The 15,437-nt window shown below is 39.8% G+C and overlaps 1 protein-coding gene across 3 annotated transcripts in view; it reads right to left on the bottom strand.

The window, feature by feature from the left end:
* The window catches only part of ndrg4 (NDRG family member 4), a 60,530-nt gene that overhangs the window by 30,757 nt on the left and 14,336 nt on the right, over nucleotides 1-15,437 (bottom strand). For 2 of the 3 annotated variants that reach the window (XM_073471970.1, XM_073471971.1), the window contains exon 2: nucleotides 466-556. In XM_073471970.1, the coding sequence (XP_073328071.1) occupies nucleotides 466-556 (91 nt within the window). Of the gene's footprint in view, nucleotides 1-465; nucleotides 557-15,437 lie in introns of those variants that run through there. The other variant, XM_073471972.1, reaches the window with a different exon arrangement.

The following is a 15,437-nucleotide window of genomic DNA, read 5'->3' as shown; positions in this document are numbered from 1 at the left end:
GATCTGGCACGTCTCCACCATTTTTAACATTCCTGCAACAAGTGACTCTCCAACATTCAAGAGCCCTGGATTCAGCCACAACCTGTTGCTTAGGTAATGGATAAGTGGACTGGAATAAGTAGCCTTTATGTAACCACCCACTGCCTGTTCCCTGCTCTGTTCTCCCTCTTTGTGCTCCACCACTCTTTTCTCAGTTTAAATGAGCTTTCATCCTCTCATAACGCTGTTATCAGAGTCATGGTTGGATGAAGTTCATTAATTTCCTCCTCCGCCGATAAACAAGCACATTGTCTAATTATGAGCCATCACAGCTAATGAGCGCAAACATCTCCATCTTAATGCACCAGACGGCACCAAGGGTTTCAGAGTTGTTCATCCTGTAAATGCTGATCAGCCTGTGAACAGCCAGACAAGAGGGTTAATGGCTCAGAGAACACACACGGTTAGTAAAGCAAGTGGACTGACCATGTCTGAGTCGACTCCGCGCTGCTCCGGCAGCAGGGGCTTCTCCTCTGTGAACTGCTGCTCCTTCATCCCCGCCATCCTGGACAGCAACCTGCAATCAGCAAGGCAACACACACACACACACACACACACACAACACACACACACATTTAAGGTTACACTATCATTTCATCATGCTTCATGATACTGACTGTGGTTGACTTTAAAAAGCAACATAAATCGCTTTTGTATTGCTACTTATGTCTTACATGATGATGGCAGTTCAGTTCAATTAAATGGAATGAGGCAGTCCTTCATGGAGTCATTTCACAAACTCACATTGTGAAATTATGGAAGGAATCAGATTCCTGATTGAATGTTGTATTGAACTGGGATAATTTCAGCAGCTGACAGATGAGAAACTGACTGGAAACAGAGGAAATGGAATCAAGATAGGGGTGAGCTGAGGTGGCGCAGGTGAGGTTTTAGGTTCCTGGGAGTTAACATCACAAAGAGCCTATCATGGTCTTCACACAGCACCACCCTGGTGAAGAAAGCTCAGACAAAGCTCTACGCAACAAGGTGAAAACTCCACGCCAAGTTCGTGGTTCGTGCTAGTGAATTTAAAACCACCCACAACATTATTGGCAGCCATCTACAGAGCATACGTGATATCATTGAAGTAAGATGTCTTCACAGAGCCAAAAGGACACTAAAAGACAACACCCACCCAGCCACAGTCTGTTCACCCTGCTGTAGTATCTGCTGCTGTACCACCAGACTACAAAGCAGCTTCTTTCCTCAGGCTGTGACACTCCTGAACTCATCCTCAACACTCCACCATGAACAGTTTATTTTTCTGACTTAATATGTATTAATTAGTCTGTATAATTGTGTGTGTGTGTGTGTGTGTGTGTGTGTGTGTGTGTGTAGCTTAGAGAATTACAACGAAAATGCCATTATAAAATCAATTAAATTAATCTTCTAAAATAACTGCAAACCTGCCCTGATTTATTGGTAGATGTGTTGGTTAAAGGATAATAATAGACATACACTGCTTACAGTAAACATAATAATTTAATGAAAAGTCAATACTAAACATATGCTACAGAAGTAGTGATGATTTAGATGTCAAGCTAGGCTAAGTCACTTACAACATTAGGGAGATGAGCTGTTTCTGGTACACAAAGAAAGTTAAGTTTAAGTTGTGTGTATCTCAAAGGTCTGTTACACATGTTGAATGTGTTTCTGAACATAATATTTTGAGTGCTTTGATATCTTGGTCATATTCATGTTTTACACACAACACATTGCTCTTTACACTCCTAGAGATCAAAAACTGCAGGGAACCTTTAATATTTCTGGAATTCATAGAGTCTGTCTGGACACACAATACAGTAATTAAGAAAGCACTTTATGTTTTTTTCCTGAAATGAATTTGATCCACTAAACAGCAACACCTAGAATGTTCATATCAGTCTCTGAGGGGCGAAATCCATAATGGAGAGAAGCAACAGAAAAGTTTGGACTGACCAATCATCTTTATTTCCAAAAGTTCAGGGCACAGAATCTACAGGAGCACAGTTAAGTGATGTCCTGTTCTAGTTTGCGAGACTACAAAGACGCACTCGAAATTTGAGTCGACATAAAAGCTCACTGACCGGGATTACTCTGTCTGTAGTACACAGGCTACTGCCCCAAAGATAACAAGAGGACTGAGGCTGTATTAAGGCCTAATTAAACTTTGAGGTCACAAACACACACAGCCAAAACACACAGCTATACACAAGGACACCGATATACACTGATACATCAAAACACACACACACGCACAGTGGGGTCAGACTGCGTCAGAACAATAACACTGCTCGATGATGACATCAGTCCACCAACGCTGAAACACAGGAGAACACAACACAAACATCGCTCGACGAACACACACACACACACACACAAATTCACAAGGTGACCTTCATTCATATATACAGCCTAACCCAAACCCTAAACTTAACCAGGACCTCAGAAATCACATTTTTCCACATTAGGATCAGTCTTTGGTCCCCATAAGGACTATTGGTCCTGACATGATTAGTGTTTACACCAGAAACGGTCACTTATAGTTAACAAAAAAGCGTACACACACACACACACAATTTAAATGTAGCTTCTATTGATGCTTCTTGTACATCACCTGACTGAAGTACAATTGGACTCATTACTCCAAATCACTACCTTTTTCTTTTTACATTACACTCCCAGGGACTTCTACTTTTAAGGGCTAATGGGAGTATATGTTCAGATAACAATCACTACACAAATTACTGTAATTATGGTTATTGCTCTGAAATACCTCCAATCAAACCTTTGCTAAGGACTGTCTTCCTTCGTTACTGTTGCTACACCTGTCAAGTTTTCAATTTTCAGTTAAAAATGAAACCAGGACAGATTTTAACCACTCAAATCAACAGTGCATGGAATTTATGAACGGTCCAGTTTTTGCTGGAGTGCACTAGGTGTTCATTCATGAACCCATCCTTAGTTAATGAATAATCAGCTCCCTGGCCTTGGAAATAATGCTAGCTTGCTAGTTAGTCGAGAAGTGTATGTGTGTGCATACAACACATACATACACACAAACTGGTTTATTTGTCTCTAGCAATTTTACTCTTGTGTTTTTGGTTTTGTAAAGGTGAATAAAGATTCAACCCTCTAAAGCCTTTGATACTTGCTATCACATGCTACAGCCCCATGCACACCACTTACTGAAAACATGTAGACGAGTCCAAAGCTTTACAGGCCTACTGTGCCAAGAACAAAATCATTAATTGCTGTGAGGTTATTGTATATACTTTAGCTAATGCTAGCCAGCAAACAATAACATAGGCGTGTTAAAATGCTAGCACTGATCACGATATAACAGGGAGGGGCACTCTTTTAGTTTGCGTACTTTGTCTAATCTTACTTCATTTCTTACTTCAGAATGAGTTTTTTTTATAATTTAGTTTTTCTTATATATATATATGTGTATATATATATATATATACACACCTTAAAACTAGATAGTTAAGGGCTTTCCTTCCCAAGAGTGCCATCTATCCATGTAGATGGTTTCAGTTTTATCTGCTGAGATATCTGTGCCTAACCCAGTCAATAGATTTTATGTTTATATGTTCAGATTATATTAGAACTATTCTTTCTGATTTCTCCTAAAGAAATGTTACTGAGAAAACTGTTGACTGTAAGGTTTGTGATTATCCAAAGGTACACTGTACTGTACTGTTTCACTGCCCATGAGTTTTTCAACGGAAGGTCCTTTAGCAGCACAAACATTTCTTTCACTTCCTCTGAACTACAGCAGTAACAGACATCCAGAGGGAAATATCAATAAGGGCAAAAAAACAAAAAAACAACTATCTCTGTAGGTTAGACATTTTCTGTAGTTTGAGTAACTGACCCATAAAGGGTTTGCAACACCTTGACAGTGGTATCAACAGTAAACACAACACCTCTCTGTATCTTCCCTTCTGTCTCATTCCAACACTTTTCTCTCCGTCCAAACTCATCTGTCCTCTCGCTGGCAGTTGTTCAGCATAATCTGTGTTTTATCAGACACTCTTAAAGAGACAAAGCCCAGATGCCACTTAACAGTCGCCCCCAGCAACTGATGAAGTGTGTGTTTGTGTGTGTGACCCTAGAGTGTCAGAGCCAAAACTTACAAGGGAAAATCCACCCTCATAATTATACATCATCTCAAAGCAGATTTTTAAAGTAAAGCTCCACCTGTCAGAGATAATATGTGACTAATCTGTGCCACTGCTTGGTAACAAGACACAAGGTGACATTTTAACCAGAGATGGAGTTGGCCTCGGCCTTTGTATCCAACTGAGCTGAATTTCTCCGTGGTGCATATAGCTCCAAAGTAGGCAATGTGTTCAAATCATCCTCAAAAGCCTTGTTCATGCATCCAAGGCTTTTAAAAGGTTTTGAAAACATCAAGGTTAAATTTTGATTTAAACCTGTATTGGTTTTTGTGGCCAGTTGGGGGAAGCACTACACATTAGCATATAACCACCAAATAAAGTTGATATGGTGAACATATTACCAAAAAGCTTCCCACCTACACATTCAGACACATAGAAGAGTTAACATTTATTTGAAGTTGTGTGTGTTTTAACTTATACCATGGTCCGGGTGAATATTCAGTTCTGATTGGCTAGAGGGTGTCAATAACTTTTAATATACGGATACCTCTTGAAGTCCTCAAGTAGTTCCCGTGAAACTATCTTTTCACCATTCTGAGTTAATGTACTATAGCCTGTGAAGATTGGTGGCATTAATATCTGACTGCAGACACCTCCACATTTGAAAATAATGAACTAAAAAAAAATATGAATATCTTATTTACAACAGAAAATGTTGTCCTGCAGTGCATCTTGATGTGAACACCACAGGATGGTGCTTGTAACACACAAGCAGCTGAAAATTTGTATTGATTTGGGACGAGCAAGTCTTGTTGTTTAACAGTGCAGTGTCGTATCATATTTTATGTTTGTCTAAAGGACGCAATGTTAATGATGTTGAATCTTGCTAGCATAACAGTAGCTTTCTGGCTAACAGCTGAGCCAAAGGGTTCAATGAGCTGAGCGGACTAGTTTATCTCACGTTGCTAAAGCTGTCTAAGAGCCGTAAGATCCGTGGTACGCCTGCCGCTGGTACACTACATGTTGTTTTGGGAACGGTGATATACAGTATGCCATTTTGGGAGTCACTGGCAATTAACCTAATTAGTCATTTAGTTATGAGTATGTTTGATTAAAACGCTCTGTAGAGCTGAGGGGAACTGAAGAGATGTTAATATAGTAGTTTCAACATGTATGGGTTTGTCACTTTGAACATCTCAACTGATTTGTTACATAAAACCAGAGTCAGTCCTGATCCTGAAGGTGAGTATGTTGGCTTCATTTTTATTGCGATAGCTTTTTATTAAAAGATATAATGATGAGGCAGCATACCCCAAACTTCAAACTGCTTGATAGTAAAAAAAAAAAAAATTGCATAACTTGAAGTCAAGCTTAACTAGCAACTCTTTTCAGCATGACTCATCAGTTTTTGACTGAACTTAATTTTAAGAAATTTACTATTCCTACCAGCTACCAACTATTCTGTACCAGCTTAAGATTTTAAGCTAACTGATATTTTCAATGTGAAATGAATACAGATTTATTGGATAGGAAGTAACAGCAGAATGTTAAATTGGAAAAAAAAACAAAACAATTATTAATTTATATTAATGAACATTAGAGGTTCCTAATTAGTCTGGCGAATCAGTTTCCTCTCTATGTGAAGGGGATTCAAATACCAAATCCAAGTCATTTAACATCCAAACCAGATGGACGTCCTTACATGTTCCATGTTGTCATTGCCGTTTCAGACGTGTTACTATCCTGATGAGAGATTCTGAAAGAATCAGTGCCTGCTTTTCATTAAAATTGACAGTTAAAAGTACATTAAGTCATGCTGTCACAGGTCTGCTGTCAACACGCATGCCATTCAAACCTTAGAATAGACCTAATGATTTGATTTTTCTCCTCTCCGCTCTCTTTTTTTCTCCTTCCCCTCGCCCTACTCCCTTGCTCCCTCGCTCCCATCGGGACCAGTTTACTAAATGGTTGAGAGTGACCTTTCTGAGGCCACTGGACTGGAGCCATGAGGAGTATTATTATGAGAACAGAGAACAAACAACACCACCTCTCTTCCTCCTGTTCACTCATTTCATCACTGCCTGCCTGCTGTTTTCCTCTGTCATCATCACTTTCCTTGTTCATCACCACTTCAATGACCTTTTATCCCTTCATGAAAATAACAAATGTTCATATTGGTATAGAACAGGATTACCTGTTGAAAATCTCAGTATCAACAATGGGTTCAGGCAGAAGTAGAGGAAAGCCGGCTTCTTATTTCCTGTCAGCAACTGTACCTGACAGATTTATTAGCTGGAGCAAGCTAGCTAGCTATTAAGCTAACATGAGCTCCATGATATGTTTGAGGATATGGACTATCCGTAACAACAGGCAGTGTTTCAGGTAACGACTTTGGCTGGGGTTGCTAGAGGATTAAATTCCCCAAATATATTTTTTAAAAAGCATGAAAGTGCCTCTGGAATTGATCTCTGCACTCTGATATACCCAGTAGTGGAATGTAACTAGAGACATTTACTCATGTACTGTACTTTTTTCAAAATAAAATGTAAATTGCATAAAATAATGTAGGCTTAATTATTTTCTTACACTTGCATTTGAAAGTAATGCTCTAGTTAATAAGCTAGTAAGATGATGAACATGTTTGCATTTGCAGCTTATATATGGGCAGACAAACATACTTGCGTGTTATCACATCTTCCCTGATAGCTCAACTTTTCACTAATACAGAAAAAAAACAGCCAGAGAGAGCAGATTTTTTAACATTATGTATAAAGGGAATCAACAAATGCTGACTTTCTCCTGTATACAAGGGTGTCACAGTAAATATAATTATAGATTGAAAAACATGCAGAGGAGGTGGAGATATTTTTCAGCCCTGCAGTTTGTTACACTCTTTGCTCTGTGCACGTGGTAATTACTGTAGATGCTGAGGGAAAATGACAATTTTGATCATTTCCTCTCTTCTCTATGGGCTATGATATGAGCCAATGTAAAATTTAAACTAAGTCAACGACCTGAGATTCAGAAGTGAGATTTTGGTAGATGACTGGAATAAACTTGTTGCATCCAGCTCTTTGTCTCATGGGATAGCTCCTGGAGGACATCAGAATGACTACACGGATGAGGTTATGGTTTCAATTGGGTGCGACAACTGGTTGTAAAATAACTCTGAAGTGCTCTGCTCCTTCTACTTACGAAGAATGGTTGTAAATGACGTGTAAAACAGCAACATGTGAACAAGTCATAGAGGTAGAGAGGACCTTACTGAAATCGAAAGATCTAATTCTGGACTCTTCTTTCTGGAATATTACTTGCCTTGTCTTTCTGTACTGTATCTACCTTTTGTATTTTTCCATTACATACTGTATACATACAGGATGTAGGCAGTATATAATTTTTTGTTCTGTTCTCATTCTATGTTAGCATTATGTATGTGACCATGTAAAGCAGTTCGACCATGTTATCCTTATACGATCTGTTGTACTAGACTGGAAATCTGTTTGGTTGCTTAAGTATTTGCATTTGTTTGTAAAGAGGACAATTATACATTGGGATTAATGTGATGTCGCAGGTGCTGCTCATGCCATTTGTGATTGTACTCTACTGTCAAAAGAAAACGAAAACAACCTGAAACAATACAAAGTGAGGGGGACACTTTTTATTGTTTCAGGTTGAAACAATAAAAGACAGTGTCAGAGGGATCACCTCAATATGCATCAGACAGTCTGTGAACTGTATAAAGCTGGAATAAAAAAGGACAACCAGATGATTAACACCAGCAGTCACAGCCAAAATGGCTGAACAGACAAAGAGAAGAGCTCCACCTACTAACACTCAAACTTCTTTGACAGATTATTCAAATATAAACACTACACTGCCCACGTTTCATGAGATAGAAGAGAGCACAGCAGTGAGCTTTGAGCATGAAAGATGTAAAAAGGAAGAAGAAAGGATTACCTCATTATCCTTATTTCACCTCAATAAACCCTTGTTTTTCCCTCCTCGGATTTCTTATATAACCGCTTCTATTGCTTTACAGTTGTGCCTGCAGGACCATCTGTGTACATCATACGCGCTTGTCTCTAAATTTGCATTCCTTTGAAAACATTTTCCTTCCTTGCTTGTGTGTTTACCAATCCATCAACACAAAAATGTACACAAAACCCATGACACTGAATCCAGTATGTATTGTACTGTACATTATAGATACGTGTCAAAAGTAATACATCCGGTAGAAAAACATTAGCATTGATTTGGTGTCATGTTTCTTGTCACATAATAATTCCAGTATATATAAAAGTCTAATATTCATTATTCTTTTAGCTCTGTTTTGCTCTTAAGACATATCTGGCTCTTTAGCTGTTGAATTCTCCACTTTCTTTGCCCGAAGGTCCTTAACTGTGGTGCTGTTTGGAGCCCAACAGATCATAGTCAGTTCATCAAAGCATTTTTTCTTACTGAAAAAACTGCCTACTGCCTCTGACAACGAAGTTGATGGGAATAAAATTGCAGCACATAAAACAAAAGCTCAGTCACTTCATCATCCATTGTTAACATAAACATATTAATAAGTACATCTTTAAAGTTAAAAGTCTTAACAAATTACTGACTTAAAACATTGCTTGTTGCTTGCAAAGCCAGCCCATTCCCACTGCGCGAGTCGGGGGGTGGTTGGGTCATAAGTTGGACTTTCCTTCCTAAGACGCCGAAGAAGCCTTGCGTCCCATTTGTGACCGAGAATTCACAGTGATTTGTTTTTAAGTTCTTTTACATAAGTGAGCCAACGGAAGTGAATGCGTAATGAGCTTACGTCACTTATGCAACTTCCGTTACGTAAGTTTGTCATTTTTAACCCAAAGTATGATCTTTTTCCTAAACCTAACCAAGTAGTTTTGATGAAACCTCAGAAACTGCAACTATTTTACAATGTTAACTGTGACGATGAAGGTCCGCAATGCCTGTAGCTGGTACCCTCCAATGGTCATGTACAGTGGGCTATGTCGTTTTGGGAGTGGTCATATATGTAGTTTTGGGAGTCATCGACTATCAACCTATTAAGTTGTTAGGTACTAAGACCTGTTGGTAAAATATCAATTTCTTCTAGCTCAGAGAGTAAATGTGTTATTTCGACCAAGGCGTTATGTCTGCTGTTCTTGCTTGTATAACTCTGTCTCTGCTTCTTCTTGTGATGTTTTTTTAATTTGTCTCCGCTGTTTGAAAGCTTGTTTGTCCAAATTCCTTTTACTCTACATGCCCCCCGTCTTCTTCTTTGTTGCCACTCCAGCACTTCTCTCTAACCCTCTCCCAATCCTTTCTCTTCCACTCCATCTCGTCCTCCCATCTCTGTTTCCTCTTTCCTCTTTCCTCATTCCACCCCATCTCATCTCTCTCTTTCGCACCATCTCTATTCATTCTGACATGCTTATGTAAGGCAGCTGCTTGTGAAATCAATTACCATTGCATTACACCAGCTATATTTGGCCTCATGACGCCACTGCTGCCGGTGGAAAGATACCGGTGCTGTCCTCCCCTGGTTTAATGCTTGATGTGGTGTGCCATTATGGTGTTCTTGTAGTTTCTTTAGTAAGAGATGTTGTTACATGTGGTTAACAAAATCATCAGTTTGTCTTCTGTTGGTGTATCAACCGTGTGTGTTAATGTTGTACAAAGATATTAATTTTTGAGCCTTTGGTCGGTCAGTCAGTCCATTGATCATTTGGTCTGCAGTAAAATTCCATTTGGTCACATTTGGTGAGAGTACACATGGTTCCTTGAGGATGATTCCAAAGAATTTAAGGGACTATAACTTTCATTTATTTTGGAAGTTGTAGACCTTTTGTCCAGCAGCTCCACCAAGTCAAAATTGCTGCTTGACAAACTCTGTGGTCTGGAATTCCCTGCACTCATGGTCCCCAAAGTACCAGGTGACCTTTGCTCAAGCAACACCATCAAGCCACAATATTCAATCTGGCACAAGAAATATCTAAATCTACTGGGCAGACTGCACCGTCTTAGGGACACACTTTTCTCTAGCACCACCTTCAGGAGAAACTTTACATTTTGAGCCCCGCTACTGATTGATTAGTTGTTTTTTGACTATTTGAAAACTTTGCCATTTGCCTTCTACCCACAGAATGAAATCTGAACTCCCTATGTTGAAAAAATAGTGGGCTGGTTGGCAGAAGTTGCCAGACATACAGTATACTATCATGAGATTTGTTAGAGCACATTGCTTCACATGAGTCTTACACAGTCCATACCTCAGGCTACAGGTGAGTCAAACCTTCCCCCCTCAGGCCCAAGGGTACTCACAAGCTCAAAAACAAGGAAAATACAAAGACAAGACAAAAACTTTAAACTAACACCATGCACAGCAAAGCTTAAGTTGTGGGCCACTTTTTATGCCTGTCATTTCCTGCAGTGGCCTTAATACTGAGGTGCTGCACTTGTACCTCTTAGGCCTGCCATGAGTAAGAGGGGATGATACGATAAATTGTACCTATGGGGATGTGGAAGTAGTAGAAGAATCAAAAATAGATCTTGACAGAAAGGTTCAATCCTGCCTCCCCTCGTACCTCCACACACCAGTAGCTTGGCAGATGTAGCCCTTCCTTTACCGGAATCAGAAAGGTGTGGGGAGAGGAGGTTTCAGGCGTTGTACAGAAATCCAACAAGCACTTTGAAGAAAGGACATTGAATATACAACACTTTAGTTTTGCGGTGTATGATAATCACTGCAACCTCTGGGGGGCATATAGTGTATGTCAACTTCTTATATAATTCCTTTCACAGCTTTTATTTAGGTACATTGTCATATATTTCTGTATTCGGTGTCTCTACCTTCCCCATATTACTCATTCTTTATGTTTCATGCCACCTCCTCCATGCAGTGTCGTATATGGTATCTGATGAACGGCACTGCCAGGAAAGCCATTGAGCTGAGCAGTGAGGTATGTGGCCATGACAGTCCGCTCTCCACAGTGGAGGGCCCAACTTCAAAGCCTCTCTTCATCCCTCAACCAACTGTGGTCAGGCAGCCAAAGTGTCAGTGGGTGAGGAGTTATTTACAGGCCTGTTTTCTGTGTCCTCTCTCCTCATGAGGGAACCGTGCCAACAAAGAGGTTTTGTGTCTCAGAACAGAGCGAGGCTTTTCTAGGTTGTCTGCTCTGACAGCAGTTTGTGAAGAGAACATACTGGACCTCTCCTCTTTTCTTTCCTCTCCCTCCTGTCGCTTAGTTTTTTTTTCTCTTTTCAGTTCTGCTCAGACAGGGTTTCTATGACAACCAAGCCCAGTCCCATTGGGTTTGGCTCACCTTCTCCTCACTGCTTTTTTCTACTTGTCAAAATTACACATCCTCTGTGTTATCATTGTGCTTTCAACTGAATCTTATTGTCACATTTACAACAATCAGATCTGTTTATTTGTACTTCACACAGGAACTGACACCATGCATGAATACTACCTTTACATTGTCAGGCTCTCTCCTCTGCTGCTTTAAATTAAATAGTGTCCTCCTTTGTTCTCCATTCACAAGTACATCTGGCAAAATTACACCTCTCACAGTAGCAGCATTGTAACCTTTCCCTTCGTTTTGTTTTCTTCCTACTCCAGTTCATATAGGGATAGAGACTCCATTTGTATTGTCTCTGCTTATTACTGTGGTCTTCTGTGCAGTTCAGACGTAGACAGAACAGGTTAAAGGTATGTACACATACAGGGCTTTACAATCATCATCACCGCGACAGATACAGAGACCCCCCACCTTACACTGTTCCAAGCAGAAGTCACACCACGCACCAGATCTAGTTATTATCTATGCCTGCATTAGATAAGGTTTCCTCTTTGAGTGAACAACACATTAAACACCAAGCATCTCCCAGATGACTCATTAAGCTTCCAACACATCACATATATAACCACAATATTATCACTTGAAAAACAAATTCAGAATTGGCATCTCAATGAACCTTCTGCAATGAGAAGAAGGACTCCAGTCGGTTAAAAAATAGAATTCATTTTAAAGGTGTAATGTGTAAGATATGGCCAGAGTTCAAAGGCAGCTCAAAAATATGTAGGGGGCAGCATATCACCAGTAGAGCCTGACCAATACTTGATTTTTGGGAGAAAGAAAATTCTGATATTGATAGATCATCTGATATACACACACTGCAATGATCCTCAAAATCTGGTTATTAAGTACAGATACAGATATCAGCCAACGCATATATTAGTTCTAGTCACCTGCTTTAACTCACAACTGCTGCTAACTATTCTCTTTGCGATCTATTGTTAGCCTTAGCTAGCTGCGGTAAGCTAATTTGCTCAGTTAGCCATGAAGCAGGGTGGTTCTATTAGCTGACTAAAGTCTGACTGGAGCAGGAATCTAAAACTAAGCTAAGCTAAGCTCAAAGAAGTTTAGAGAAAAATTATTACATTAAAGTAATAATCCTGAAGATTGTCATGTAAATAAATATGTGTTAAGTAGGGCTGCCCGATAAATCGAATTTTCATCGTCATCGCGATATGAACATGTGCGATAAACACATCGCAAAAGACTGCCTGACACGCGATGAATAAGAAAAATCATTTTGTTTACATGCGCCATGAGCATGCTAACATTTAGCCTATCAGACGGAGCCCTGTTTACAAAGGCCAATCAGATGAAGCCCCAGCTAGCCGTTAGCTACCCTGACAAAATTAATCGGCATCAGTTTGTTGGTGATTGCCAGGTGATGATGGCTGAGGGAGGAGAAAAAGCGATGAAAATGGTCGACGAAGGCCTTGTGGTGAAAAGAAACAGCACTTCTGCTATATGAACTTATTTTGGATTCAGGAGAGACGACGTTGTAACGTGAGCTGGTGAAGGGGAAGGTGATGGTCCACTTTAGTGCAGTTGCTCCGGTTACTCAAGAGACGGCAGGCAACATGTGGGGGTTTCCGCACGGCACTTTTATTCATAACACTGACCGCACCATGCCAGGTCTCTACGGCACTAATGTTACAGGCATACATGCAAATGAACACAGGCCGAGGTTCTTCTACCAACACTTCACAAAATAAAGACAAAATAAAAAGGGAAGTCTTCGCTCTGTTAGCGGTATCCTTTCTCATGAGGAGCGGAAGTACACCTGCTCTTCTTCATCGTACAGGTTACATTACCCACTAAACAAAAGAGGTGCCACTTAGTGCTGCTACATTAAATAACTGACTGTTACAGCGTGTTACAATGACAGGTACTGTGTGAGCACATCAGCACATCTGGGAATGTGGTAACATGTCACCGTACACGTCTGAAACCTAACAAAGTTAACATGCTGGTTTTCTTGGCCAAGAACTTGTGTTAAGGGAATAACTAAGGTAGTAACTTGCCCTAACGGGTAGATATTTTTTCCTGATTTTATTTTCTCTTGATTTAGTGGACTGGCCCTACTCTATTTCAGTTTTGTCCCTCATACTATAGATCTCTGCACCTTGTTAGGCAGAGTCTAGGGCCTTGATGATTGTGATGAGAGACATTACAGTTAATTTAAAGTGCCATGTTTAATTTATATTTATTTAATTATTTAAGTTGTTTCCCCCTGGATGTTTTATTTATTTCAACTCTGCATGGTAAGAGATGTTTTGGTTGAGTTTACAAGAAAATAGTTTAAAGGGAGCAGGGGAAATTAAACTTTTATTTCATATAGTTATAATGTCTTATTTAAATTAATGTTCTGCTTAATTGGTTGGGTATTCATGTGCAGTTTGTTCAATAAAAGCATGTTTGAAATAATTTATTTCATTCTTTATTCAGTGGGCATTGGCTATTCAATGTTTGGGGTCTATGTTAGCAGTGTACCTATTAATGCAGAAACACTATTGTTAACTGTATAGTTAATAATATGCAAACTTCAATATTTGTTTATTTATCGCAAGTTATATCGTCATCGCAATATTGAACAGTGTTATCGCACATTGCAGATTTTCCTCATATCGTGCAGGCCTAGTGTTAAGTCACTATCTATCACTGAATGAGCCAACACCATGATGACTGAGCCTATGGCCCACTGATGAAAGCCCTTGCATTTGCTGTAATACCAAAGATGTACACTGGGTGTCGGTCACCCAGCAGTGGTTGGTGGGCCAGAGAGAGTAGGTGGATCGCATCATAATGAGCGGAATAAGTTAGCTTCATGTTAGACAATGAATAAGTATGTAGATAATGTTACTTTTATAGCAACCATTTTTTATTTGGTAAACATTAAGTGTCATAATTAATGTCCCAGAAGACATCATTCCCTTTATGCTTTCATGTGGTGTTGTTATGGAGGCGTGGCAAAGCTGCCAACTACCAGCTGACTGACGTCACACAGATCTGGATCTCCAGGAAGCAGTAAGGTCCAAAAATACACCTACAGTTGCTGCTTCTGGAAATCTTCGAGAACGCCACTTTAAGCTTTATTGATTCTGGCCACTTGGGTCATTAGAAAGTTGAAAACAAAACACTGAAATATTATATATTTAGCAAATAGCTGTCTGTTAACACATCCAGCAGACAGAGCAACATTAGCAATCATAAGGAGTCCTGTTTAAGGCTATCCAACTACATCCACTGTTCATTATCCTTCCAGCTCTGTTTTGTTATCATATCTCCCACTGCAGCTGCAAAATACATGCAAATATTCTGTTTTTTGTGCTGGGTGGGTGTACAGTAGGTTTGGCTTTAACTTGGCCTGCTTGTTGCACAAGCAGACAGAAGACATCAAAAAGTACACAAGAATACAACAAATACACACCCTGAGGCATCAATCAGTTTGTGCTTTGAGGCTGCAGGAAGCCTCTGTTAACTCTGCTTATTGAAGCTACGGTTAAAACTCCAAGGGATACAGGCATAAAGGAGTTTTTGAATTCATTCAGTTTGCACTGCTGACCCCTGTATCTCCTGCCTGACAGTAACAGCTCATACTGAGCAGACAACAGAAAATGAAATTTGAATGGTGTAAATTTAGAACAGTAGCAGTGTTCAGTTTTTTAGACCCAAATGTTAGGGTACAAGTCCCAGTACAGTACAACAATATCTATTTCTGTACTCTACAGGAGTGACCCCATTTGTGCGTTACATGTGGCTGATGGAAGGTTTGGAGGAAGCTGCCATCGTCCAGTGAATGTGGAGCAGTTTAAGTAGATGCTGGGACAGTAAAGAGGTTAAGAGAGAAGCTTCCTGTCACACAGGAAATCAATTGCACAACCATGCAGAGGGGAGGCATCTGATCTAATGTACAATCACTGAATCGATGCCCGGAAACTGGGAC

Source organism: Pagrus major, chromosome 8 (genome assembly GCF_040436345.1).
Source record: "Pagrus major chromosome 8, Pma_NU_1.0".
Taxonomy (NCBI): domain Eukaryota; kingdom Metazoa; phylum Chordata; class Actinopteri; order Spariformes; family Sparidae; genus Pagrus; species Pagrus major.
Note: the sequence above shows the minus strand (reverse complement) of the source record. Positions and strands in the feature narration are given on the sequence as shown.